This window comes from Brienomyrus brachyistius, chromosome 12 (assembly GCF_023856365.1).
Source record: "Brienomyrus brachyistius isolate T26 chromosome 12, BBRACH_0.4, whole genome shotgun sequence".
Classification (NCBI taxonomy): domain Eukaryota; kingdom Metazoa; phylum Chordata; class Actinopteri; order Osteoglossiformes; family Mormyridae; genus Brienomyrus; species Brienomyrus brachyistius.
The window spans coordinates 6,094,360-6,122,186 of NC_064544.1; the positions used below are offsets into that span (position 1 = coordinate 6,094,360).

General features: G+C 51.2%; 1 protein-coding gene across 5 annotated transcripts; it reads left to right on the plus strand.

Moving 5' to 3' along the window:
- The first annotated feature begins 1,070 nt into the window (after positions 1 to 1,070).
- arhgap10 (Rho GTPase activating protein 10) lies at positions 1,071 to 27,544 on the plus strand. 5 transcript variants are annotated; one of them, XR_007381467.1, is made up of 23 exons: positions 1,071 to 1,580; positions 6,474 to 6,569; positions 7,037 to 7,098; positions 9,236 to 9,307; positions 9,408 to 9,509; positions 9,969 to 10,073; positions 11,441 to 11,545; positions 12,148 to 12,277; positions 12,370 to 12,476; positions 12,601 to 12,695; positions 13,179 to 13,260; positions 13,460 to 13,499; positions 13,790 to 13,858; positions 14,167 to 14,241; positions 14,423 to 14,531; positions 15,795 to 15,853; positions 16,917 to 17,022; positions 17,184 to 17,343; positions 19,012 to 19,126; positions 20,142 to 20,253; positions 25,094 to 25,177; positions 25,584 to 25,952; positions 26,636 to 26,704. XR_007381467.1 is itself a non-coding variant. In XM_048971818.1 (23 exons), exons 1-23 carry the CDS (start codon positions 1,427 to 1,429, stop codon positions 26,722 to 26,724), a joined length of 2,208 nt encoding a protein of 735 aa, XP_048827775.1. In that variant the 5' UTR covers positions 1,071 to 1,426; the 3' UTR covers positions 26,725 to 27,544. The 5 variants fall into 5 exon arrangements, 4 of the variants coding, with proteins under 4 accessions (XP_048827775.1, XP_048827776.1, XP_048827777.1 ...); XM_048971818.1 differs by having other exon boundaries at positions 25,873 to 25,952; positions 26,636 to 27,544; XM_048971819.1 differs by having other exon boundaries at positions 14,444 to 14,531; positions 25,873 to 25,952; positions 26,636 to 27,544.
- The last annotated feature ends 283 nt before the right edge of the window (positions 27,545 to 27,827 follow it).

Here is a 27,827-nt window from a genome sequence, read left to right on the forward strand (position 1 = left end):
TGAAATCCCAGCCGTTTGCACAATTATCAGTAAATTATTCAACTAGCAGTGCACTCTCTCTTGAGGACCCCCCCACCCAAAAGATCGCTAGAATAATATTAAGTTCTACAAACAGAGTGGTGGTTCTGAGGCTAGGAATCTGTGTCAGTAACTGGAAGGTTGCTAGTTCAAATCACAAATGCCCAGAGTGATTCTACTCCGTTGGGCCCTTGAACAAGACTCTTAGCCTGCAATTGCTTCATCCTGGATATGACGTTAATCTACTCCAGACCTATAAGGAGGTCCTCCAATTTACAGGGAGAAATTTGGGGATTGGTGGCAGGATTAGCACTCCAGACACCAGAAAAAAACTCACTCTGGTTCATCTGGACTAGTGTGGCGCTGAGGTATCACCTGCCAACATGGCTGCACTCAGGTTTGTCATGTGGTGGGTGCGGCAACGCGCTGTAATCAGTGCATGATCCTTACCTCTTTCTCTATAAACATACCCCCCCTCCAACTTTATTGTTGATCAGTTAGGTGCGTGAGTCATACTCAAAAGTGATATGTTCACATTTACACCCCCCAGTAAACGTTTCAAAATCTTTTATAGCTATGCATGTAATTAAAGATCGAAACGACAGAGCGACACAAATATCAGGGAAGCCAATGAAAGTAGGCGGTGCTTCTGGAAGTACCCCGCTGCTGAGGTGAGGGGGAGTGCAAGCGGTTACCTAAAAATAGCATGAACTAAAGAGTAAAGTTTATTATGTATTTTATGATTACGCAAATAGGCCGGTGCGCGTCGTGACGGGTGACGTAGGTCGTTGTCGCATATACAGCACGAGAGCTCCTTCTGCATGAATGCTATAGAGAAATATCCCATCAATAACTTTTTCACCAGAGTAGGGGAACAGCCCCGTAAAGTACAGTGTCCGATACAGGAGACTCGAGCCATTTTAGAGCACCGCTTACCGATTACTAATTAATATATAATAAAGAACAATTACACGGTTACGAACACCCTCCCATTGCTGCCAGTGCGCGTTAGGGGGAGTTAGGCGTGTGCGTGTGCGTGTGCGCAGGCGCAGTTCCCGGAGCGGCTACGGACGCGATACTGGAGCCAACCGGCCAAGACGCAATGAGGCGTCCAGCTTCCAGCCCACCCCTCGGGGCAGAAAAGGACTTCAGTCTGGGACACTCCCACTGGAGCAGGTCCTTGCGTGCTCCCACACGGGAATCATCGCTATCTCTGTGCATTTATTTTTTTGTTTTTTTGAAAAAGGAAAAACATTTCTCAAGTTAATTTTTAAAATCAGAGTAAAGCAGCAATAGTTAGTAACTGGCCGAATTAGCCTCGTCCTTTGGTTAATTGCTCACCTGGTTGGGCGGTGATCGGATCGGTGCGGAGCGAAGCGGATGCAGGTTTGACGCCCCCGGAGCGGCCATGGGTCTGTATCCCCTGGAGTTCAGCGAGTGCTCCCTGGACAGCCCGTCATTCAGGGAGCGCATCCGGGCGCACGAAGCGGAGCTAGACACAACCAGCCGCTTCATAAAGGAGCTTCACAGGGAGGCCAAGAACCTCATCAATGCCACCACACGTAAGATTTTCTTATTCCTTCCTGCATAAATGATCACCGGCCAGACGGACACGTTTTACATTCACACGGGTCTGCACTGCGCAGGTATGGTGCTTATTTATCATATAACAAAAGGCGCTGTTAAAACTGCTGCCCGTGGAAAACCGAAAGTAATTAATCTTCGGGCGCACCTACAGTTTATGCATTTACAGTCCCTGTGTACAATAAAACCATTAGAAGGTGTGGAGTTAATTTTCCTACATTTATGGGTGTTAAACATTAGGAGTCACGGTCACTTCTGCATAACAACGCAGCACTTAATCCATCACCTGTTGCCGGCGGCAAGATGAACTGCCGTCTTCTGCTTCTTTTGGTCGGTCACACTGGCTTGCCGACTGCAGATCTGAGTCCCCGGGGATGAAGTGATAAGTAGGAACGTTAATCAGCGACATGCCGCCGCATCCCCGCTCCGAGGGATCCGCTCCGCCTTCGCCTACCATCCGCGCCGCTGCCTCATTGATCGCCAAACTTACTTTCATCCTTAATCCGACTGCGAGGAATGAAATGCGAGTAGATGTTTGCTCTGGACAGTGTTCTCAGGGACTGTTTAGTCATTTATACGGTTCTGTAGTGGTACACGGTGGTGCTCTGGTCCATTTGTCTTCCAAATTAATCTCCATTTTAGGAGCATTTCTTATGAGATGCCAGCTTCATGGCTTCCCTGCCCGCGCGGGTCCCCGCTGCGGTTCTGCCCGTCCTCCTTTCGGAGCGGCATTCCCGTCACTCAGCCTCATTGCTGATTAGTGGGTTTATTTTTGTTCCATGCCGGTATTTGACAGCGAAGCTCTCTCCTGTCTGATCTTTATTTTGCATTTCATGATAGGCATAGGAGCATCAATCTATTGATGCGTTTGCCCAGTATCCGGTATGCACTCCGTGCTGCTTCATTAGCTGCTTTCAGCTGGGACCTGCTACAAACTGCTTGTTGTCTCCAGAATTGCTTCAGAAGTACTCATGTCCTTCCTGTACACGTCAACGATTCTGTCCATTCTTCCCTGTCCTCCCTTTTACAGTGTGACTTTGGGTCCCACCAATGCCGTTGACTGGGCATCTCTCTTCTCCACACCATTCTCTGTAAACCCTAAACACCACAGTGTACGACATCCCAACAGTGCAGCACCACGTCTGGCCCCAAAAACCTCATCACCTTTAACATTTCTCAGATCTCGCTTCCAGCCCTGAATTCAGTTGCTGTCACATGACCTCGTCATTCAGGGGGGTCGGCTGTGTCAGTGTTAGCATCTGATTAATCGGTCGCTCATTATATACATACATTTGTCAAAATCTTGCTCGGAAAGCTGTTGGCAGTCGTGTTAGATGTGGCGGCCTCATCGTGCGGCGGCTCAATGGAGACGTCATGATTTATTTTTCCTAAAAGTCTAGCGCTGATAGCTGCTGATAGCTACCAGTGATACAAGTGAAGTTTTTTTGGTCGTTGCGATTTCTAACGTTTTCTGTGCAGGGAACCGCCCCCCCCCTCCCCCCCACTGTCCTTTTTTTGTTTTTCTGTTCCTTTCCTCTCACAAAGACACTTGGAACACTCTACAGGAGTTTCTTTTCCCCTTTTTTTCTTTTGTTACTGTCTTGTAGATCATGTTCCTGGCTGGAAATCTCAACATGGTGGCTTAAAAGTGCAGACTGCCGGGGGGGGGGGGGGGGAGTGCCCTGCCTGCCTGCCTGCCTGCGAGTATAGGCCCTGCTTACATATAATGTAAATAATGACCTACTGTTTTCATTCTGCACATAAAGATATGTTCAGTATTCAGGATGTGAGGGAGGGGCTTTGAGAGCCAGTTTCCGGATCCCGGTGGAAGCGTGAGGTCCTGCTCTTAGAAAACAAAGGATATGCCCCTGATTGCCTTTGTTCATTTCTGGAGATGAGACACACCTACAGCAGCTATCAGTGTTCAGGATCTTTCTGAACCTGGGCCTTTTGATTGGTACCAGGCTGAACCCAGACAGGGAAGCTCATTTCCCTCCCAGGCCTTACGACACAAGCGAACCGTCGACAGCGGAAAGAGGCCTGAAGGGTTATCGGAGCCAGTCTGCACAGGCCCTTGTCTGTCTTCCTGATTAATGCGACTGTCCAGCGAGATGGGTTCCTCAAAGCAACACTGAAACACTCCGCAATGTGCCTTCGAGGGCTGATGGGGAAAGCAATCATTAAAGAATGACCAGGGTAGATCTTCATCTTGTTTATGTTGAAATGATTTTGGGCTAATCGGCAGAGAGAGTCAGCAAGCTACAGCAAAGCAGAGCAAGATTGTCAGTATTGCTTTACTGCAACTGGAAGGCCTGTGCCGCTGCTTCATTTATATATGGGGTCTGTTAAACGAGGCAGTCCGCTAAAATTGCAGCGAGATGCTGGTGTGGGCGCGGTGACGTTCTCCTTCCTGTTTTCACTGACTTCTATGTAGAAAGACTTCCTGTGTGGAAGGCAGCCTTTTGAGCTGTGAGAATGGTGAGAAGTTCTATATATTTTGACCACAATATAGCATTAATCATATAAAGACACATGCAGAGCGAATGCCTGTACACACCCACTTGGTGTGGGATGGGGGGGGGGGACGCTGTGGAGCTGATCAGGGTTTTCCCGGTGAATTCCTTGGCCTGACCCAAGCCCTGCTGTACAGGAGTGACTCCTTATACTTTTTCGTTATATACTATGTTTCCATGAATTGCATCAAAATCCTGGAGGACGACAGATGTTATGACATGTGTTACTGTGAATATTTGCACAAGATAAAAAGCGATCAAACTGTGGGCCTTAACACATAACTCTACGCAATCGGACACTGTTGGGCCAGAGCTCTTGTTGGTTATAGGGTCATGTTTTGGCCTGTATGATGGAATTGGAGACCAGACCACAGAAAGTTGCTTTAAGAGTCGTTTAGAAGCTGTGCTTCTTGATGCCGATGGATGTGCGGCTGTCGTACTTTCGCAATGCTGCTGTGAACAATGATTTGCTTTAAGGTGATTTGTATATCCCCTTGTGTTTGTATAACTTGAGGTGAATTTGCAATTATCTGCATAAACCATGGTGTTTTATTGCTGTCCTACAAGAATGTAATTGTTTAGGGGCGTCCTGAGGTGTCTGGGCACGTGACCGGACCCGCCTTCTGTTATCTGTCTGACCTGGATAAATGGCACCGGTGGCAGCAGGCTGAGCTGAGGAGGGACGGCTGTGAGTCTGCTCTGCCTCTGCCTCTCGCCTCTGCCTCTCACCGGCCTCTCGCTTCGGCCTCTCGCTTCGGCCTCTCGCCTCTGCCTCTCGCCTCTGCCTCTCGCCTCTGCCTCTCGCCGGCCTCTCGCCTCTGCCTCTCGCCTCTGCCTCTCGCCTCTGCCTCTCGCCTGCCTCTCGCCTCTGCCTCTCGCCGGCCTCTCGCCTCTGCCTCTCGCCTCTGCCTCTCGCCGGCCTCTCGCCTGCCTCTGCCTCTCGCCTGCCTCTGCCTCTCACCGGCCTCTCGCCTCTGCCTCTCGCCTCTGCCTCTCGCCTCTGCCTCTCGCCTCTGCCTCTCGCTGGCCTCTCGCCGGCCTCTCGCCTCTGCCTCGCTTGCTTTCAGTGCAGCTCTGAAATGACGCACTCTCCTCCTAAAACAGAAGTTGTGTGTTTGCTCATACATTGCACTCTCCTGCAGAGAGAACCAGCATTTCATGGCTTATAAACGTCAGTTGCTTTTTATGCCCTTTTTTTTTGGGGGGGGGGGCAGTAGAAGGAGAAGTGTGGTGACCTGCTTGGCAGCACATTTGTCTGACACCCACAGAGTTGTGGGTTCGCATCCCTGCTTTGCACTGGTTTCCCCTCATAGCCCAAAGACATACAGTTCAGATAAGTCAATTTCTTGAAATCCCTGCTGGTGTGAATGGGGGCCCTGTGATGATCTGGCATTTACCTCCAGGGGGCGCCGTGCCTCGTGATTTCATGGAGAGATGCTGCACTCACTGACTTTGAACTTGATATGTTCAGCTAGAGGGAGGATGGATGATTTACATTCAGTTCTGACTTATTACAGGCAGTAGCACCACTGTATATATCATTGGATCGTTTGGGCATGTCCAGATATAACAACATAATTATAGATTTAATTATATGCGTATTTAGGTGTTAAGTCATTATGGTTTAACTTGCATTATAGTTTGTCTTCACATTAACTTGCATAAGTAGCTAATTGTGTCTGTGTGTAGAGTAGATGGAGTACAGCGTTAGTTGTCTTGTTGACTTAAGCACCTTTTAAGTGTGTTCAGTACAGACGGTCATGACTGACCAGGTTAGAAGGCAAGAGGGAAATTCCCCTCTGACGTCAGGGGATGCGGTCGGCTGGTGTAACGCCCAGTCAGACCCGTCTGAACCTATGAGTCTGAGACCAGTGACCCCCCGCAATAAGGGGGTCACACAGGACCACCTCATGTTCTCTTCACACCATCTGAAGTCATCCAGCTGTTGCAGTGCGACTCCCCCCTCAGGCCGGCGTGGGAACTGCGGCTTGGGCCTCACATCGCATTTCAGCGAGGAGAATCGGCACGGGCGGGATGGACGCCACTGGGCATTCTCCTCCACCCGTCTGTCCATCCATCCATCCATCAGTTCAACCTCCATCCATGTTACAATGCATTATGTAATAATTCCGCATTATGTAATAACTTGACAAAGTGTCAATGAAGACGTCCATCTTGGTTATTACATAAAGCTCAGTATTACATTTTTATCATTTAAAAAGTGCAACTCCTACATTTTGTAATAACCACCACAAAATGTAATAATTTATTACAAAATGCAGGGAAATGTATTACATATTGTGTTCAAGTTGTCTGAACTCACAAACAGGTTGTGCCCCATCTGTTCCCGCTTTGCAGAGTTGGGTGTGGCCCAGAGGCGGTTTGCAGAATGTCTCGGCATGTTCCAGTTTGAGTATATCGGAGACGCCAAGACGGATGACGAGAAATGCATCGGTACTGTACCTCGGTGTACATCGGTATCTGTCATCTGTGCTGTCTGTACCCGCTCTCATCCCGCTGCTGTCTGTCATCTTTGCTGTCTGTACCCGCTCTCATCTCGCTGCTGTCTGTCATCTTTGCCGTCTGTACCTGCTCTCATCCCGCTGCTGTCTGCCATCTTTGCCGTCTGTACCCGCTCTCATCCCACTGCTGTCTGTCATCTTTGCCGTCTGTACCCGCTCTCATCCCACTGCTGTCTGTCATCTTTGCCGTCTGTACCCGCTCTCATCCCGCTGCTGTCTGTCGTCTTTGCCGTCTGTACCCGCTCTCATCCCGCCGCTGTCTGTTGTCTGTGCTGACTGTACCCGCTCTCATCCCGCTGCTGTCTGTCGTCTTTGCCGTCTGTACCCGCTCTCATCCCGCCGCTGTCTGTCATCTTTGCCGACTGTTCCAGTTCTTTGTTATTCTCTCTTTCATTCCAGACGAGTCTTTGCAGGAGTTTTCCTCTTTCCTAAAGAACTTGGAAGACCAGCGGGATCTGATGGTGAGTCGCTTGTTCTTGATCAGAACAAAGTGTTTAAATTTGTTCTATTTTGCTTGGTGTTTTGTAGCTACTTAGTAGAAGTATGGTTTGTGTTGTATACATCATGTTCTAGTGGCTGATTGATTATGAATATATGTAAATCAGCGAATCTGAAGAAACTGAAATATTTGGTATAACTTTAATCTCACTGTAGAATGGCTAATGGCTCCTGAGTTTGTGTTGAAGGTAGCATTTAGGGTTTTTATGTATGTTTTTGGTGTCTGTCAGTGTGATGCTTAGCAGAAAACAGGGTGACTGCACCAGACCTCGGGTGCTAAAACTGCCTCTGGAAACTGCACAGAGGCAGACAGGGCAGCCCTGCAGAGAGTGGTCAACACAGCATAAAAAAAATATTGGACTCCCCCTGCCTCCCCTGGACAACATCTACAGGTCGCACAGCAAAGCCCATAGAATCATCAGTGACAATACTCACCCTTTCCGTCATATTTTTACACTACTGCCCTCTGGATGGCGCTACAGAGCCTTAAAGTGTCGTGCCACAAGACCGAGGAACAGCTTTCACCCCTCAGCTGTCAAAGAACTAAATTCTCTTAACCCCCCATCCCGCTGCCCCGACTTCCACCATTTTAAATAGCCGGACTATCTTCTCATGGAATTTTCATGCACTTGAATATTTTAGATTATATTTTTAGATTATTTTAGTGAAGATGAGTTTAATTTATGTACAGTACTGTGCAAAAGTCTTAGGCAGGCAAAGAAAATGATGTTTAGATTATCCTCATGTTGGTGTAAAACTATGATATTATGCCTGTCAAAGTGTGTCAGCTTCGCCATTTCAGAACCTCTGCTAAAATCATCCTGGTATTTGCAGCGACCGTCCAGTGCAGCCATGTATTTTTTGACTTGGCCACTAGCAAACCTCATACAGCTAGTCAGTCTGTCACTGACCTTTTAAACCAATATAATTAATTATTTAATTGAGCCGCTGGTGAACTTTAACAAAATCATGGAACGGCTGAGGTGCCCCGGAGGAGAAGTTTGGGAACTGAAGCGGTGTTCATCTAGCCATCCAACTAGATATCAGTAACTTTTTAGAAAACAGAAGAAATTATTACTAGTTTTTTTTGTGTTACTCTTAATTTGCACATGTTCTGATGTTAAATTGTGTTCTTTGTTCTAAGCCAAAGTACACTTGCTGTCCAGATAAACAGCTTTAAACATTTCTTTGGATGCCTAAGACTTTTGCACAGTACTGTATGTGTGATGATGACTGTGTGAGTGATGCATGTGTTTTTGAGAGCTGTTTTAATTTCGTTGCATTGGTTGCAATGCAGTGACAATAAAGATATTCTATTCTATCCTGTTCTAAAAACAAGCCAGTAATTATTAAATCTGGTACCTCCATCACAGCACAAAAGCCACTCTATTCCAGTAGTTCTACTTTCCTGTCTGTTTCACCATTTGCTTTGCTGCTTGTCAGCCTGCAACTGATAAACTGGTTTCCTCTGAATGTCGTGTCTCTTTTCCGTGCCACGGTGGGTTGGCCCTGATACCTAGTTCAGCTCGGGCTTGGCTGCAAACCTCAAAAGAGGCGTGAATTTATGTTGCCACTGTAGTACCCGACACATCATGAATAGTAAATTATGCATTTTTTTAAAATAACTGAGGTGGCATTTCCAGTGCTGCGGCCTCCTATAATCGGCAGTGCTGCGGCCTCCTATAATCGGCAGTGCTGCGGCCTCCTATAATCGGCAGTGCTGCGGCCTCCTACAATCGGCAGTGCTGCGGTACACTTCTATGGCAGTCTCACCCATTCGCCCATAAAGATAAGCCATCGTGTGCGTTGTTGATATGGCAGAGTGGGGTCTGTGGTAAACGGGGCAGCGGTTTCCCTGTTATGATTAGAGCGGGGGGTGGGGTACGCAGGGGTGGTGGGTGTCGGCAGGGCCTGCGGCTGGAACATTACAATGTCAGGCATGAAAGCAGGCGCTTGTTAGCTATTGTTTCAGAGACCTCAAACACAGGAAGTCTGTTTTTTCACATAGCAACTTCAGATTATTTTCTGTTTGTTTATTGTTTGTTCCACCTTCTGCTTCATATTAACATGCCCCCCCCCCCCCCCCCCCCCCCCCCCCAGATGCAGAACATCACAGAGACTCTCCTGAACCCCCTGGAACGATTCCGTAAGGAGCAGCTAGGCTCAGCCAAGGTACGGTGATGCTGACCCACATGCAGTGTCTGCCCACTGGATCTCAGTGACGCTTTCCCCAAACGCTAACCCTTCCTCCTCCTGCTCTGCCCTTTTTAAGGAAGGAAAAAAGAAGTATGACAAGGAAACGGAAAGGTACTACAGCTCCCTGGAGAAGCTGTTAACTGTGTCAGCGAAGAAGAAAGACCAGCATCTGCAGGAGGTGCTGTTCCTCACAGTGTCCACTGGAGAAGAGCGCTTCTTCCCAGTCTCAGTCTTACGGGGGAAACGGTTTGCCTGAAAGTTAATGTTTTGCTTAGTGATTAATTTTGCGATTTCTTTGGCCACGCGCCATGTTTTCTTTCTTGAAAGGGTGGTGCGAGGAAGTGGTTATTGAGGTGGTTGTTTGTGAAAACTGCTTTCCGGTCCTGACACTGCGATACAGTCCCAGTGACACGGTGTGGAGGTCCCACCGGGGTGTGTTCTGGGCGCGTCCATGGCTACGCATCATACAGAAACCCGGGAACACTCTCAAGTTGTTAGTGTGAACTGGACAATATGTCAAGACAGCATTTTTGAGCTCAAGTCAATTAAAAAAGTGAACGTGAAGTAAGCTGATTGTCTGAGGCCAAAGGGCAGTTTTGTCATGACAAGAAAGACGTGCCGCCCCCCCCCCCTCCAGGCGGACCTGCAGGTGCTGAGGCAGCGGTTCCAGGAGGAGTCTCTGGAGTACATCTGCAAGCTGCAGGAGATACAGGAGAGGAAGAAGTACGAGTGTGTGGAGCCGGTGAGTCTGGGGTAGTCAGAGTGGTGAGGTGTGGAGGGTAGGGCCCCCGCCATGGAGGGTGTGTCCTGGGGGGGGGTGTACAGGGTAGGGCCCCCGCCATGGAGGGTGTGTCCTGGGGGGGGGGGTGTAGAGCCCCCGCCATGGACGGCGTGTCCTGGGGGGGGTGTAGAGGGTAGGGCCCCTGTCATGGAAGGTGTGTCCTGGGGGGGGGGTGTAGAGGGTAGGACCCCCGCCATGGAAGGTGTGTCCTGGGGGGGGGGGTGTAGAGGGTAGGACCCCCGCCATGGAGGGTGTGTCCTGGGGGGGGGGGTGTAGAGGGTAGGACCCCCTGCCATGGAGGGCGTGTCCTGGGGGGGGGGGGTCTAGAGGGTAGGACCCCCGCCATGGAGGGTGTGTCCTGGGGGGGGGGGTGTAGAGGGTAGGACCCCCTGCCATGGAGGGCGTGTCCTGGGGGGGGGGGTCTAGAGGGTAGGACCCCCGCCATGGAGGGTGTGTCCTGGGGGGGGGGTGTAGAGGGTAGGGCCCCTGTCATGGAAGGTGTGTCCTGGGGGGGGGGTGTAGAGGGTAGGACCCCCGCCATGGAAGGTGTGTCCTGGGGGGGGGGGTGTAGAGGGTAGGGCCCCCGCCATGGAGGGCGTGTCCTGGGGGGGGGGTCTAGAGGGTAGGGCCCCCGCCATGGAGGACGTGTCCTGGGGGGGGGGGTGTAGAGGGTAGGGCCCCTGTCTTGGAGGGTGTGTCCTGGGGGGGGGTGTAGAGGGTAGGGCCCCCGCCATGGAGGACGTGTCCTGGGGGGGGGGGTGTAGAGGGTAGGGCCCCCGCCATGGAGGACGTGTCCTGGGGGGGGGGGTGTAGAGGGTAGGGCCCCTGTCATGGAGGGCGTGTCCTGGGGGGGGTGTACAGGGTAGGGCCCCCGCCATGGAGGGTGTGTCCTGGGGGGGGTGTACAGGGTAGGGCCCCCGCCATGGAGGGTGTGTCCTGGGGGGGGTGTACAGGGTAGGGCCCCTGCCATGGAGGGCGTGTCCTGGGGGGGGTGTACAGGGTAAGGCCCCCGCCATGGAGGGTGTGTCCTGGGGGGGGTGTACAGGGTAGGGCCCCTGCCATGGAGGGCGTGTCCTGGGGGGGGTGTACAGGGTAGGGCCCCCTCCATGGAGGGCGTGTCCTGGGGGGGGTGTACAGGGTAGGGCCCCCGCCATGGAGGGCGTGTCCTGGGGGGGGTGTACAGGGTAGGGCCCCCGCCATGGAGGGTGTGTCCTGGGGGGGGTGTACAGGGTAGGGCCCCCGCCATGGAGGGCGTGTCCTGGGGGGGGTGTACAGGGTAGGGCCCCCACCCTGTCCTTTCAGGACCGTATTCCCATTGTCTCCTGCAGATGCTGGCCTTCTTTCAGACCGTCTTCACCTTCTACCACCAGGGATATGAGCTGGCGAAGGACTTCGACCATTACAAGCGGCAGCTGCAGATTAATATTCAGAACGTAGGCAGTGCACTCGCCTGCTGCCCATAGCACTGGGCACTGTGCTGTTTAGGAGCTGTGTGTGTGTGTGTGTGTGTGTGTGTGTGTGTGTGTGTGTGTGTGTGTGTGTACCTGTGCATGTGTGTGTGTGTCTGTAATTACCTCATGGGGACGTTTTTTTGATCTCCACGAGGATGTCTTCAATTTTATAAAAATCCGTGATTGCACTCGAAAAACTAAAAATGCCAAAAGTCTTGTATTTTGTTTGGTTACTTGTAGTTCCGGTTAGGGCTGGATAGGGGTTAAGGTCGTCATGGTGGAATTAGGGTTATGCTCATAGAAGTGAATCCTCCCAAGATGTAGATGCCTAATCTGTGTATGTGTGAGTCTCTCTCTCTCTCTCTCTCTCTCTCTCTCAACATGTCTTTTTACATGCCATTAGATGGCTTTGTACTTACTGTGTCTGTCTATTGCTGATGCTCACCTCTGTCTGGTGGTTTTTCGTCACTTGTCACCTTCCAGTGTGTTTTGGGCAGGAATGAATTTGCTGCCCTGTAAGATGATGTTCGCATCCCCGTGTCACCGGCTCGCCGGGCTGAGCCTGTCCCGCTTGTGTCCCCTAGGCGAGGAGCCGTTTCGAGGGCACCCGGTCCGAGGTGGAGGAGCTCATGAAGAAGTTCAAAGGAGCCCCGAGAGAGCACCGGCAGATCAGCCCCATCAGCGTCGAGGGCTACCTCTACGTGCAGGAGAAACGTGGGTGCCAGTCCCTAAGCCGGGGGGGCGGGGAGATCCTAATGCCAGTGAGGGGCCGCAATCTGACGGCAAGGGCCCGTCTGTGTCCCCAGGGCCCGCGCCCTTTGGGTCCAGCTGGGTGAAGCGTTACTGCACCTACATCAAGGAGCAGAAGGTGCTGCATATGCTGACGTTCGACCACCGGTCGGGAGGCAGGATCGTGAGTGACCTCGCTAGGCCCCCGGATCGCCGCGTCGCTGGGATCCTTCCGGAACAGCAGTAGCTGGTCCCCCACACTGTGACGTAGCGTGAACCAAGACCGCGTCTCTGCTCTCTGTCTCCAGGGTGAGAAAGACTCCGTCACCTTAAAGTCGTGCTTGTGGAAAACTGCAGACGCACTGGACCGGAGGTTCTGCTTCGACATCGAGGTCTCTGACCGGTGAGCTGCTTTTCCTCGTTTACTGTCTTATGGCACCTTCTGTTTACATTCGGCTGCTCTAAGCCCTTTAGTGCCACTGGCTGTTTTCCCAGAGGGATTCAGCTTAAGTATCTCGGTTTTGGGCTCTTGCCTTATCTGTGTCCTCTGCACTGCGCCGCCGAGACAATGAAGCATGATTCTGGTATTTCATGTCGGAAAGTCTGTCTTCAGATTAGCGCCACTTCCAGCACACCCTCAGCTCACCTGTGCAGAGATAGTCGTGATTTCATTTTCACTGGCTTATGTGTCAGAGGGGCTGCAGTTCTGCAAGTCTGCCGGGCAAAACGGCGGCAAACAGCTGTAAACGCAGGGGGCTGAAATCCTTTGCCGAATGAATGTGGCACTGAAATCCCGGCTTCACCTGCAGTGCGGGGCAAAGCTGAACTATCCTTCATGGGGGTCTTTTCTCCTGAAGCACTGATGCCCTGTGGCACGTTGTCTCAGACCCAGCCAGGTCCTCACCGTCCAGGCCCTGTCAGAGGAGGACCGGAAGTTCTGGATGCAGGCCATGGGTGGGACAGAGCCTGTAAGCTGCCACCTCGAATCCCAGGGTCATGCAGAGTAATGTCACCGTGGGGCCCTTCAGCAAGGCCCCTAAGTCCTGACTGCTCGAGGGTCTGTCCAAACCTGCTTTGGAGTAAAACGCCTGCTGAACAAAGAAATTGTGATTGTATTATTGTTATGGAGTCAGTGTGATTTTAATTCACTTTTTTTTTTCTTTTTAGGTTTGTTACCTAAAGAAGTTTTATTCAAAAGAAAGAGGCAGTAAGTAAACACTTCTTTTTTCCTGGAAGGTCTGAGGGATTTAAGTAGAGAGGTTAATGTAAATGAAGTTTATTTCTCTTAGATGTATTCTTCTCACTAACGTAACAGCTAGGCCTGCTGTAACGAGTGCAGGTTGTATAAACCTCTGTGAAAATGAGCTTTAGGGTATTTCATGGGTAAGAGCTCAAAATGGCTGAGGGCCCCATTGTTGTGACTGAGTAATGTCTGGCTTTTGAAAATACATCTGTGCAGTTTTGTCTGAAACAAAAATTGTGTGCGTATTTTCGTAGTTGATGCACAGCTGGACAAAGTGGGGTTCACCTTTGTAAGGAACTCCATCGGTGCTGTGGAAAGAAGAGGTAATTCAGAAACTGACAGCTGAGAAAGATTTAAGCTCTTGCTGTAGCTAATGTGATCAGATTCATGCATTTTTGAGAATGGAACAGAAGTTCCACAGAGGTTTAATAAAGCAATTTCAAAAGATGGTGTGAATTCTTGTATTAGAGACAGAGCTCTTTAGGTGGCGGTAATTGTCACTGCAATGTTGAAAGTTCAGCACCAGGGGGCAACGGTGTCTTTCTTTGATTTTGGCGTGAAAAACTGCTACTGGAATGAAGTGCTTGCCAGTGAGTGTTTTCCATAGTTGTTGTGTGTTTTGTTTTTGAAGGCATCAAAGACCTGGGACTGTACAGAGTTGAAGGGGTGGTGTCCAAGGGGCAGAAGCTCCTCAACATCCTGATCAGTAAGACTGACCTCTTACTGTATGGTTTAATCTGGAGATTCTTCGTGATAGATGTTGACCGTTACCAATAACGGTACTGTGTGGTGTAATAGTGCTGTAATTTGCCTTAATTGTCATTTATCTCACTTTGTAGTGACTTTATGTTCATAAACCAGCTGTCTGTTCTGCTCCCTACTGACAGGCGGTTCTGTGTTACCCCCAGACGAGATAGACGGCAGTGAGCTGGATCTGAGCACGTCTGAGGAATGGGATATCAGGACCATAACCAGTGCATTAAAACTCTACCTCAGGTAAATTGGCCTGATACGCGCAGGTTCCAGGGGAATTAATGAATTGTTGATTTGTCAGTTTGACAGTCTGCCAGACAGCAGGCGGAGTTCCCAGCATGCCGTGCCGAATTCGTGATGAGCAGGTGCTTAGCGGGACCTGTGAGTAGGCTGTGTGACCGGGGACCACGCCTGTCGCCTGAGAGGGCGTAGGACATTAGGACATTAGGACACGCCCCCCAGAGCAAACTCATTATTTAGCTTTTTTTGGTTTTTTTTAGGCGTTTTCCTAATACCAATATTTTGATATTCCAAAAAGTTCCGATTTTCAGAGCCCTTATAGTTATTCATTCGTTAGGGTTAGGGTACACCCTGGGCGGGATGCCGGTCCATCACAGGGCACGGGGCCGGGGTACACCCTGGACGGGATGCCGGTCCATCACGGGGCACGGGGCCGGGGTACACCCTGGACGGGATGCCGGTCCATCACGGGGCACGGGGCCGGGGTACACCCTGGGCGGGATGCCGGTCCATCACGGGGCACGGGGCCGGGGTACACCCTGGACGGGATGCCGGTCCATCACGGGGCACGGGGCCGGGGTACACCCTGGACGGGATGCCGGTCCATCACGGGGCACGGGGCCGGGGTACACACTGGGCGGGATGCCGGTCCATCACGGGGCACGGGGCCGGGGTACACCCTGGACGGGATGCCGGTCCATCACGGGGCACGGGGCCGGGGTACACACTGGGCGGGATGCCGGTCCATCACGGGGCACGGGGCCGGGGTACACCCTGGGCGGGATGCCGGTCCATCACGGGGCACGGGGCCGGGGTACACCCTGGGCGGGATGCCGGTCCATCACGGGGCACGGGGCCGGGGTACACCCTGGACGGGATGCCGGCCCATCACGGGGCACGGGGCCGGGGTACACCCTGGACGGGATGCCGGTCCATCACGGGGCACGGGGCCGGGGTACACCCTGGACGGGATGCCGGTCCATCACAGGGCACGGGGCCGGGGTACACCCTGGACGGGAAGCCGGTCCATCACAGGGCAGGGGGCCGGGGTACACACTGGACGGGATGCCGGTCCATCACAGGGCACGGGGCCGGGGTACACCCTGGACGGGATGCCTGTCCGTCGCAGGGCACATAGACACACTATTTCACAGTAGTAGCTGTACCCAGTCCAATGCAAGACCTTCAGAAGGTACAGTAGTTTTGCTGTCACTGGACCTGTGACATGTTCATCAGTGTACCCTTGTGCTCTCTTGCACCATGAAGGAGTCTCCCTGAGCCCCTGATGACCTACGACCTCTACAAGGACTTCATAAACCTTGCCAGTGAGTGGCCGTCTTTTCGTCTGGCAGCCTTACAGCGCGCTAACTGCACTCTTAGTCGCCTTGGATTCATGTGGTTCTGGCTGTGTAGCCAATCATGGGGCTGCTTGTGGTTCACGACCCGCCCACTGGCCTCTTTCCTTTTTCTCGTTGGCTTCTGGACTGTAAGTGACCCACTAGATGTTTTATTTTTTGCATTTCATCATGTGACCGAGCCTGGCTTACTGATTGGACAGCAGCATGCCCCAAGTGATAAAATAGTATGAGTACAGTTATGGATTTCACTTTATGTATTTTTCCTTTTCTTTTTTGTTTATATGCATGTTATTATTTATAAAGGCGCTCTTTGCTCTTTGTCTCTCAGATGGATTTAATTTCGGTAATTGGAGGAGAAATCTCTTCGGATATTTTAGAATTGTTGTTTTTTCCAGAATTGTGTTGGACCGAGCCTTGGATCATGCTCAGGATTTGGCCTGGGGGTGGGGGTTGGTTTTAATAAACGTCTATTTTAAGCTCTGTTCATGCTTCTCAAGACCGGAGCAGGAATGGCCCTTTTTCTAAGTCTTCCCAAAGCTGCTTTGTAGACGTCCTGAAGACCAGTGCTTGGGTCCCAGTGCTGTAGTGCCAAGTGCCTCCTGCATTTGGCTCAGTTTTGTATCGCGTGATGGTTACTGACGCCACTGACTGTCTTCTGTACCGACTTCATACTGATGTCCGTCAATCGTCCTCTTCTGTCCCCTCGTGTTCCCCTCGTGTTCCCCTCATGTTCTCCTCGTGTTCTCCTCGTGTTCCCTTCGTGTTCTCCTCGTGTTCTCCTCGTGTTCCCCTCGTGTTCCCTTCGTGTTCCCCTCGTGTTCCCCTCGTGGACAGTGAGTGAGCTGTAAGCTATCTAGCTGCCATCGGCGTGTGCGAGGACGTCATAGCGGGGCGATCAGCGCGCTGCAGGCTTCTTCAGTGTTTCTGCAGTGTCCAGCTGCTCATTTCAGCTGAAAAACCGGCCACATTGTCCGGGAGAGTAGCTGAATGGCCGTGCTTACCTTGTGTTCCGGCATGTTCTCCCACGCAGAGAGCGCCAGCCCGGGGTCTCGAGCGCATGCCGTCCTCGGCCTGGTGCACCGGCTGCCCCAGGAGAACCAGGAAATGCTGGGGATGCTCATCAAGCACCTCGCCAAGTAAGTGACCCAGTAGCGCCTCCTGCTGCCCGCTCCCCTTCCCAACACGCATATTTGTCCAAACCCCACCCAGTCCGCTGTCATTTTAACAATTACTGTTTCAACAAGGGCTTTTCTAAAACTGGTGTTGAAGATTCCCAATTCGCTGGCTCTCTTTCCAGCGTGGCGGCAAACTGCAAGGAGAACCAGATGACGGTGGCCAACCTGGGCGTGGTGTTTGGGCCCACTCTCATGAAGCCCGAGGAAGAGACGGTGGCTGCCATCATGGAGCTGAAGTTCCAGAACATCGTTGTGGAGATTCTCATTGAGCACCATGAGAAGGCAGGTGCCGTCCACAGAGCAGGGCAGCTTATCTGAGATTCCTTGATTTAAATGAGAAGGAGGATCTATTTCAGGGGAAGAATGTGGATTTATGTTATGTCCAGCAGAGGGCGTATTTCAGATTTTCGCATGTCAAATTTGCACACCTTGGGGACTTTTACAGTATTTTTTTTTACCTGACTCTGGGAAATGAAAAATGCACCTCATGGGAAACTTAATTCTTTGGGTAAAATGTCAAGGTTGCTTTCTGCACCGAGAAACTCAAAAATTATGGTAAATTGTGACATAAACCCAGGAAACCAGGGCAGCTGTTTTTCCTGAGGGTTGTTCATTGACTGTTGGTTTAATACTCAGATATAAGTTGTGACAGAAGTCCAGGCTCCCAAATGACAGGGGCTGTCAAAGTGACCTTCTGTCCGCTGTCCTTCTGCTGCCTCTCGCTGTCATTGCTGTCCCACATCGTTTATGTTGCTGGCCCGTCTGTGTCAGTGTGAAGGTCATAAAGCTACATGCTGTCAACCTGCGGTATTATGCCTCTGCTGTGCTCGTTTTCCTTCTCTGTGCTTAGAGGCCACTCAGTCTCTCCTCTGTGCTATAAGCACGCTGTCGTTTGCCCATCACAGTCTCTCCTCTGTGCTAAAAGCACACTGTTGTTTACCCGTCAGTCTCTCCTCCGTGCTATAAGCATGCTGTCGTTTGCCCGTCACAGTCTCTCCTCCGTGCTATAAGCACGCTGTCGTTTGCCCGTCACAGTCTCTCCTCCGTGCTATAAGCACACTGTCGTTTTGCCCGTCACAGTCTCTCCTCCGTGCTGTAAGCACGCTGTCGTTTGCCCGTCACAGTCTCTCCTCCGGGCTATAAGCACGCTGTCGTTTGCCCGTCACAGTCTCTCCTCCGTGCTATAAGCACGCTGTCGTTTGCCCGTCACAGTCTCTCCTCCGTGCTATAAGCACGCTGTCGTTTGCCCGTCACAGTCTCTCCTCCGTGCTATAAGCACGCTGTCGTTTGCCCGTCACAGTCTCTCCTCCGTGCTATAAGCACGCTGTCGTTTGCCCGTCACAGTCTCTCCTCCGTGCTATAAGCACGCTGTCGTTTGCCCGTCACAGTCTCTCCTCTGTGCTAAAAGCACGTTATTTGCTCGTCAACAGGCAGCGGTTATTTTAAATAGCTGAGCGGTTTTTGAGAATTCAGTGAAGTTCCTGTCCTTAACAGGTAAGAATGTTGATGGCTTTTAAATGAGAAGAAAAAACCGCTTTGTAAAATCAAAAACAGATGTAGAAAGGCAAGGATTCCAGCACTGTTCAGGTCATGTTTTCATTTTCATACCGGTATCTCTTGCCGCTAACAGCTGCTTAATAAATTGCCTAACGCACCTCCCCCCTGCGGTGAACCCCACTGTAAACGTTTGCCTATATGCTTGCTTCTGGTATCTAAACATCCCTCATCTGGACACACTGTAACATGTTTCCCCGGGATGTGTGATTAATGTATTTGCTGGATGTCAATGCCTAGACGTTTGCCGTGTTTACAGAGAGCATTAATTTCTGCTCTCTGGCTCTATCCCAGCGGAAAATCGCTTGGCACAGCAGTGGCCCTGAATATCCTCCAAGGTAAATCTGCCCTAAGGTAAATGGCTGAACGCCCCCCCCTTTGATGCTGTGACCGCAGATCTTTGGCTGCCCCCCTGAGGTACAGTCTTTCAGCGCTTCCACCCAGCAGTCCAGCGGACAAGATGACCATGGTGGGCCACCATCCGACCTCCAGGAAGTTACTGTCGAGGCAGGTAAGGACCATATCCCCATCCATCACACAGGAGCACCTTGGATCTTTGGGAGAACTGGGGTTTTGGGAGCCTAGGAAATATCAGAGGAGATCAGGACAGTTGGCATGTCCCAGAAGTTGTCAGGTATGTTATGTCCAGAGTACAGGGTGGGACGAGACCATCTCCTGTCACATCATCGCTGGCAAACGTCACAGCTCATTAAAATGTGGCCATTTTTGTGCTTTTGACTGAAGACGTTGAATTAAAAACCCAACCTGCAAACCCGGAACCTGCCCTGCTGTCCCATAATGATGCTGAGGTCACGCAGGCTGCTTTGGGCATTTTTCTCTGTCAGTGTCCCTGGCCAGTTCTGCAAATATCACGTCAGCTTAAAAACGCGACTGCTGTGACTGGAGAGCTCCTGGCTTTTGGCAGTATGACGTGAAGGAGATGGAAGTGTGTGCAGCTCAGGTGGAGCCCGCATGCACCCTCATTCTGCCACGAGTGCGTTTTACTTCTCTTCTGGTGATTAATTTTCATGGAAAGATTGAGCTTATCCATTAAACCCCCCCGTTATTAGAGGAGCTGTAAGTGCAGAGAGGATAAGTAATTGCACACATTACTGTGTGCTATCTCTGAGCAGTTCTTGCGCCATCTTGAGAATTCAGTAGAGGTTTTAGGGATGACTTGCACAGTTTACCAGATGCCATTTAAGAAGCAGAAATTGAGCCAAAAAGCTGTGAGGACGGTACTGTAGCATGAGCCAGCAAAGCGGGGCTGTCGTTGTGGCTGTCGCATATCTGTGCAGTAGTATTTCAGTGGTATTTATCCATGGATCCATTGCAGTTCCCCAGGTAGGAAATGTCTGGAAATGGAAACGGTCCACTGTGCCGCAGCCATGACTGCAAACTGCTTTCGTTTGGGAGGCAGATATTTCACGAGATACTTGTGAATTAGATCTGCAGTCCTTTCAGACTCGGCATTTCGACTCGCACTGGATGTTAAACTTAGTTTCTTCCCCTGCATCCTTTGACAGCTGCGAGCACATCAACTCCGGATGAAATGTCTTCAGCGACCAGGGAGTCCAGCTCTGCTCTTCCGGCCGAAGAGAGTGGGCAGCCTGCAAACCACGAGGAGGGACCTCCCAGGTGGGCCGGCATCTGCCATGTGTCTGTCTGGTCCTGAACGCTGCCCCCTAGTGGCCATCCATTCTAACAGCCTTGTTTGAAGTCCAGCTAACCTGTTGCCTGTGACCCGCCTCGCTGTCCCCAAATGTCCCCTACGTTCGCCAGCCCTCTTTACTTTTGGTTTGGTCGTAGGCTAACATGTCCATCATGTCTGTGGTCAGGCTCCCCATGTAGGGTGTGCATGTATCTGCTGTGGCTGTTTCTGATCCCGATGGATCACGCAGCCTCAGCCCTGGTCCCAGTGTACATTGTCAGGGGTGGCTTTGTGGTTTTACGGAGGAGCTGTACAGAGGACTCGCTTTGCAGCGCCGGCGGGTTCGCGGCTGTGAGGAGGACTCCGCTTTGCAGCGCCGGCGGGTTCGCGGCTATGCGGAGGACTCGCTTTAGAGCGCCGGCGGGTTCGCGGCTGTGAGGAGGACTCGCTTTGCAGCGACGGCGGGTTCGCGGCTGTGAGGAGGACTCGCTTTGCAGCAACGGCGGGTTCGCGGCTGTGCGGAGGACTCGCTTTGCAGCGCCGGCGGGTTCGCGGCTGTGCGGAGGACTCGCTTTGCAGCGCCGGCGGGTTCGCGGCTGTGAGGAGGACTCGCTTTGCAGCGCCGGCGGGTTCGCGGCTGTGAGGAGGACTCGCTTTGCAGCGCCGGCGGGTTCGCGGCTGTGCGGAGGACTCGCTTTGCAGCGCCGGCGGGTTCGCGGCTGTGCGGAGGACTAGCTTTGCAGCGCCGGCGGGTTCGCGGCTGTGAGGAGGACTCGCTTTGCAGCGCCGGCGGGTTCGCGGCTGTGAGGAGGACTCGCTTTGCAGCGCCGGCGGGTTCGCGGCTGTGCGGAGGACTTGCTTTGCAGCGTTAGCGGGATGCCCTGTGTAGACGTTAAGCTAGACATTAACTTGTCATAGAGATTTTGCCGTTGATTTCTTCTCTTCCTTTTACAGAGTCCTATACAGCAAACAGGAGGATTGTAACTCTGTGCTCTAGGTGATGTTTTTAGCGACGGTCTCAGTTACGACATGGACACCCTAGCAGATTCAGGGGGGGCAGCATTTCACGGGGGCCCTTCAGTGCATAACATTGGGCAGGGGCCCCATAGTGACATTTTGTCAGGGAACCCAGTATTTGTAGCCACACCCCTTTTTGTAGGGGGGTAAGGGGATAGATTAAGCACGGGGGTCGCAGTCCGTGTTCCTGTCTGCACGGGTGCAGGCACCTGCAGGGCAGCCCTCTCCCATGACTGAGCCCTGCCCAGCACGTTCATAGCGGGCCGGATCATCTTGCCCCGGTCTGCTTCCTTGCGTTTCCTTTCTAAAGATCTTTCTCTCAGCAGACGACACTGTCGTCTGACCCTAAATATATTTTACAGCCTCATCCGCTACTTTTCATGAAGGGAAGAGGGCCGGTGGCTCCCGTTCCGAAGCGCCCGTCTGACATTTGCTGCGCACTTCGGTTCCAGCATTCAGAGCGCTACCTGCCCCTGCCCCCCACCCCACTAGAAACGCGGACCCGGTTCAGGATCTGAGCTCATTTCCGGGCCACCCAGGGTCCTGGCAGTAAGCCCACCCCACTGCGGCGTGGAAAACATCATCGGGAGCCAGCACGCTGCTCGCGGTCTTCCTCCGTGTGGAAGGCCGGCCGTCTCCGGGCTTTTCTGAGGGAATTTTTCCTCTTAATGTGAACCTCCGAACCCCCTCACAGCACCTGGGGCGACGTGGTGTTTCAGCTTAACAATGAAATCACAGATAATGCGTAAGTGTACTATTGTGAGGGGGCGGAGCTTCTAAATTTAAATAAATCCTGCTGCTCCCCACCCTCACTTATGTTTACAGAAACATTAAAGTACCAGAGTTGTGGTTATAAATATTAATTTTTATATCAAAACAGAAGCAGTCATGATGCCTGATTAAATTTCACGCTTTTAAATGGCTTCGGCTGTAATTCCAGCACTTGCATCCTGAAGCATTTAAGTGGCTTTTGGTTGGGGGGGGGGGTGGTGCTCCGTTGTAAAAGCAAGCTTGCAGCCCCTCTCCTTCCCTCCCCCCCCCGCCGACGACCTGAAGCAGCTGGACTCTCAGGACCTCCACACGGGACGTTTGGCTCTTCAGCCTGTCACTGGCACAGTAGCAATACCCCCACAGCCATGTTGAGCCCTGAAAGTTGTCACATACTGGAAAGGGGCAAGGGGGGGGGGGGTGGTGTATTGAGGCTGCCTGGGGGCATAGAGCCCATCTCCGGAAGATAGAGTACAGAGTAGGGCTGGACAACATGACCTCAAATCAATATTACACCTAACAACATTTTACCTCGATTATGATTAATGATTCTTTTTTGGTAGATTTTTTTCTCTCATATTTCATTGACAAAGTTTGTACTGTAAATATGTTCAGCTGTTGAATGAACAGCTGGGATATTCTTCTGATGACAGACTGTATGTCATCTTTATGATTTAAAAATAACAGAAGGAAACGGATGAACCATTTATGGTTATTTATTGAACAATTCGAACGGCTGAAATCAAAGCACAAATCACTTGAAATGAAAATGTTTTATGAAAAAGGTCACATTTTTAGTTCTAATGTAAAAAGCAAGTTCCATAAAAAAAGTAGAAAATAAATAGTTTGCATTTCTTGCAAACAAACCATTTGTAGTAACCACGGCTGTCTGGCTGAAATTGATCACTATAAATGGATGATCATTATAACAGATTTTTTTTCATCTTCATGTCTCATGCAGATCACCATCTAATCAATGTGTACATTTCTTACATGAATATGTCAGTAAAAGTCAGCATCACTATTTACTTAAATTTGATTTTAAAATAGTTTTAAACGCCTTACAAATGACAGTACTGAACAGTACTAATTTAATGACTGAACTGTATATAATTCAGGTGCGTGATAATGCAGTGCAGAACTTTATATTAAATACAGCTTATTGTAGCTTCACTGCTGCATCTGTGACTCGCTTTTGGCACTTTGAATGGGTCTGTATTCGTAATCGAGAGAAAATGACTGTTTTTCCCATTGAATTCTGTGCAAACATTAGCCTCGGGTAGCTAAGCCAGAGGCACATGGGTTACCACAAGGCAAAGCAGGCAAGTAAAAAATAATTTACATTTTTTCCGTTATGTATAAAAAGACACAAAATGAACACTAAGTAGATTACTTGATTACTATAAGCAAATTATTTAAACAGTATTTGTACAGGAATGATTCTGTCCCAAGCGTTTTGATTCATATAAGTGGCTGATCACTATAACCATGATCACTATAAGCAATTTCTACCGTAGTGTTGAAGCCGATTGGTATTACCTCGCGTAGCTGAAACCAGTGTTGTCTTCACTAAAGCCACAATGTGTCCAAACGACGGACACTGTTTTTATTTGGTACAAGCTCTTGGAGTTGCTCAGTCTGCTCGGTGTTTGTTCGCCTCCATGCAGAGTCAGGTGACAGTGCACACAGTTTACGTTTAAGTGGACAGTGCATGAACACACACTAGGGAAAGTATTAATGGATTTCTTTAAAGTATTAACAGAATGAGAAAAAAAACACTCCTCAGCCGCCTGTAGGAAGGCCTAGAATCCGTGATTATAGTGGAAGGGAGGGAGCTGATTTGCAAGGTGATGCCCCTGTCACCAGGGGGCGCTGCCAGGCTCCGCTTCACAGCAAAAGCATTTCAGCCTCGTACTTTATGCTGGACTTGCTGACTTGGAGGGCTGGACTCCATGACTGCTCTCCACTATCTCTCTCAGGGAGGTAGGCTCATCGGGGGCAGAGACCTCCAAAGAACGAGTCACATGACATGTCTGACTAGCCAAGACTGGGAGTTTCTCATTCTGAGTACTTCACCGTACTTGTGTTCTGTCATACCCGTTTTCCATCATCTTCATTGCTGAAGACAAGTTCCAATACTCAAAAAGAGCAGACAGTAAAAACCCCTGGATGTCATTCTTGCCCCTCCTTAAATATTAAGGATGCACTGATTGCATCCTTGCCAAATGAGACGAATCCCATGATTCATTGCGCCCCAAGGTCATTCTTGGGAAGCAAGTTAGCAAGACCGGTCTTGCCAAGAATGATCTTGGAAAGTAGGATCTTTGCATTCTTGGTACTGAGAATCACCCACTGCCTTCGGAGGGTCACGTGCCATGCTGTGCGCTTTGATGCCTGGCCCTTCCGTCCCGCCTACTGCGGATGGCGTCTTCGCTTGAGTGTCTGCCTGACGCCTGGCCCTTCTGTCCCGCCTACTGCGGATGGCGTCTTCGCTTGAGTGTCTGCCTGACGCCTGGCCCTTCCGTCCCGCCTACCGTGGATGCCGTCTTCGCTTGAGTGTCTGCCTGACGCCTGGCCTCTCCGTCCCGCCTACCGCGGATGGCGTCTTCGCTTGAGTGTCTGCCTGACGCCTGGGCTCTCCGTCCCGCCTACCGCGGATGGCGTCTTCGCTTGAGTGTCTACCTGACGCCTGGCCTCTCCGTCCCGCCTACTGCGGATGGCGTCTTCGCTTGAGTGTCTGCCTGACGCCTGGCCTCTCTGTCCCGCCTACCGCGGATGGCGTCTTCGCTTGAGTGTCTGCCTGACGCCTGGCCTCTCTGTCCCACCTACCGCGGATGGCATCTTCGCTTGAGTGTCTGCCTGACGCCTGGCCTCTCTGTCCCGCCTACCGCGGATGGCATATTCACTTGAGTGTCTGCCTGACGCCTGACCTCTCTCTCCCGCCTACCGCGGATGGCATCTTCACTTGAGTGTCTGTCCACGTCATCATGTTGGCACCGGGGGGACAAACTGAGAGCGCGCTGGTGTGCTCCCCATTCCCAGGCCCTACTCGTCCATGGTGATGTGGATCAACTCTGAGCCACTCCCTCCCCCAGCTGACGAGCAGGGTGACGAGCGTGCAGAAAGGTAAACATGGCCCCCTCGCCTGCCTGCCCACATACACACATGCAGCTACGCGTTTTACGGGGACCAGACTGAGAATGAGTTGTGTCAGCCGCAAAGTGTGCTCAGAGTTAGTAGTCCGTTTGTTAATTGAAGAACAATAAGTAATTTAATTGACATTCATTAACCAGTTATGGAGACAAACATGTCAGTTGCAATTTCTGCTAGTGCTGTTTTTGGTGGGAGGAAGAATGGCTCTGTGTGCGTGTGTGTGTGTGAGAGAGAGAGATTTCCCCCATCTTGTCTGAGGACGGTGGTGGTGGTGGTGGTGGTGGTGATGATTCCATAGCAGCCCTACCCTGTCATAATTATTCCATCCTTCCACATCCCTTTTGATCCGGTGATTTCTCTGTTTTGGGACGGGTTTCAGTCCAAACTGAAAGGTGCCTGCGCAGGGTCCTGTTCCCTGGGCCGCCACACCCTCAGGGTCCTTTAGATTCCCGCGAACCCCCCGGGCCCAAGTTCGGGGCCACCCCTCCCGGGCGCTCGGCAGCTGGCAGAGGAAATTAACCAAGAAACACGGAGTATGTCTGAATGCCATGGAAGCGGGAAAACCCTCTGGCGGCTGCCGGCTGGGGGCCAAGTGCCACAGGAGTGGGGGGCGATGTTTCCAGATCAGCTGCCAGCTGACCGCCACCGCTGTCCCGTGTCACATGCAGGGCAGCCCGGGCGGTGTATGCGTGCGAAGCAGAGCACACTTCTGAGCTCTCCTTCCAGGTCGGCGCGATATTCCACCGCGGTAAGTGTTATCGGTGCCGCCGGTCACTCGCTCGGAATCATGGGGAAATTGGATTTGTGGCTGGGCTGGGAAATCTCATCTGCGATCGCGGGGTGGGAGTGAATCGCGCTCTGGATTTAATTTCCAGTCCCTGAAAGAGAATTTTGCACTGGTGTCACATTGCACTGAGGGGAAATGAGGTCATCGTCCACTCGTTTGCTGGGAGCCACTGGTGCTGGTGCCCCCTCTGACCTTTGAGTGACTTTGGCGGGGGGAGGAGGGAGTGTACTGGCCATGGGAAAGTGAAACCTCAATATGAGTAATATAACTAATGCATTACTGTACTAAGGGGGCTCAGTGGGTTAAGACTGTGTGCCTGTACTCAGAAGGTTGCTGGTTCAAATCCCGCACTCGGTGAGAAAGGCCCCTAACCAATTGTTGCAGGGACCGGCTGACCCCGCCTTCTCACTCGTACCTGGCTTTGGATAAAATAAATGTAAATGTGAAGAAACTGCCAAGCATATGTGAGAGAGGCGGGACCACCCAGGGCGGCCATCTCTCTTTGGGGCACAGCGTACGGCCTGCCAGCCTTCAGGTGTAAGGCCCGCTCTCTGAGAAGATATCTGCAACCCCTTCACAGAGAGCCACCCCTGCTGGAGCCCACCTCATCCGCCCCGCTCACGCCCCCTCCCCTCGTTTTACAGTGACTGACTCGAAGGAGCCCGGCTGGCTGGAGGGCGAGCTGGACGGCAAGAGAGGCCTCATACCGAAGAACTACGTGGTGATGCTATAGACCCAAAACAATCAGACGGTATCCATGACGCTGCGTCTCCACGGCGACACACGGCAAGTCTGGGGCACACCATCAACCCAGAACCTGCCAAAGATGATCATTGTAAATCTGAATCTCAAAAGGGAAAATGTGCAAGGTGTGATTTAAAGGATAAGGGTGAGAAAAAGTTGAATGTATTTTAAGTGTTTAGATTTTAATGTCTGTCATTTCTGACTGTTTTAATAATATGCATGTATTGTGATCTGTGTGGTGTTAATGTACACAGAGACAGGTATGATGAATAACCTGCGGAGTAGCTCTATAAGACCTATAAAGTGACCTGTTAAAAAAGACCCGTTAACTGACTGCCTGGGAAGGGAGGACTGTTACTGAGCTGATCAGCTGACCTTGACTCTCAGCTGAGTTTTGGTGACATCGTCCTTGGATGTTTGTCACCGTCTGTGTTGCACTGCACCATGTGCTGTGACTGTTTTCATAGCCCACTGCAGAAGCTAAAGAGCCACTCTACATAAAACAGAAGGTCCTTGTAGGGTTTGCAAAACCATTGACAGATGATATTGCACTGCAGTCACTGGCCGTGCTTGTCTGCAATGGTGTATTTGTATGCATCAGTTCTGAGGGACTAAAAGGCAGTCGGGCGTTTTCTTTTAAGGTTTCAACTCCAGTGATGCTTCCAGAACCTTTGGAAGCACCTTTATAGCGTCCTTCTCCGGTTTGTGCATCCTGCTCCTTTCTGCATTTAATGTTAATGTTTAATTTTAAAATGCAGCCCGTATGCGGATTCTTCTTTATTTTGTCAAATAAAGCATTTATAATCTCAGGCTGGAATTAGACCCTCTCTTAGCATGACTGGGACCTGATGGGGGTGATTCCTGCACCTTCGGATGGTTTATTCTCGCAGTGCAGCCCCTGGCTTCCTGATATTATCTGTATAATATATATTCAGAGGTCGTTGCCTTCTGGAAGGTTCTCGCATCTGCCGTGGAGGTTGGCTGTCTCGCTGCGCTCATGACACTTTTCATCCTGCATGTCGGTTTGCTGCCCCCTTCGTCCTCTTCTCCCGCTCCTCTACCTCCACGAGCTTCGGTCATATCCACCATCAC

Coding starts and splice junctions, on each gene's coding strand:
- arhgap10 (XM_048971818.1), top strand. CDS start 1,427: ATGGGTCTGTATCCCCTGGAGTTCAGCGAGTGCTCCCTGGACAGCCCG. Junction 9,510..9,968: donor AAGACCAGCATCTGCAGGAG/GTGCTGTTCCTC, acceptor CCCCCCCTCCAG/GCGGACCTGCAGGTGCTGAG. Junction 12,696..13,178: donor GACATCGAGGTCTCTGACCG/GTGAGCTGCTTT, acceptor ACGTTGTCTCAG/ACCCAGCCAGGTCCTCACCG.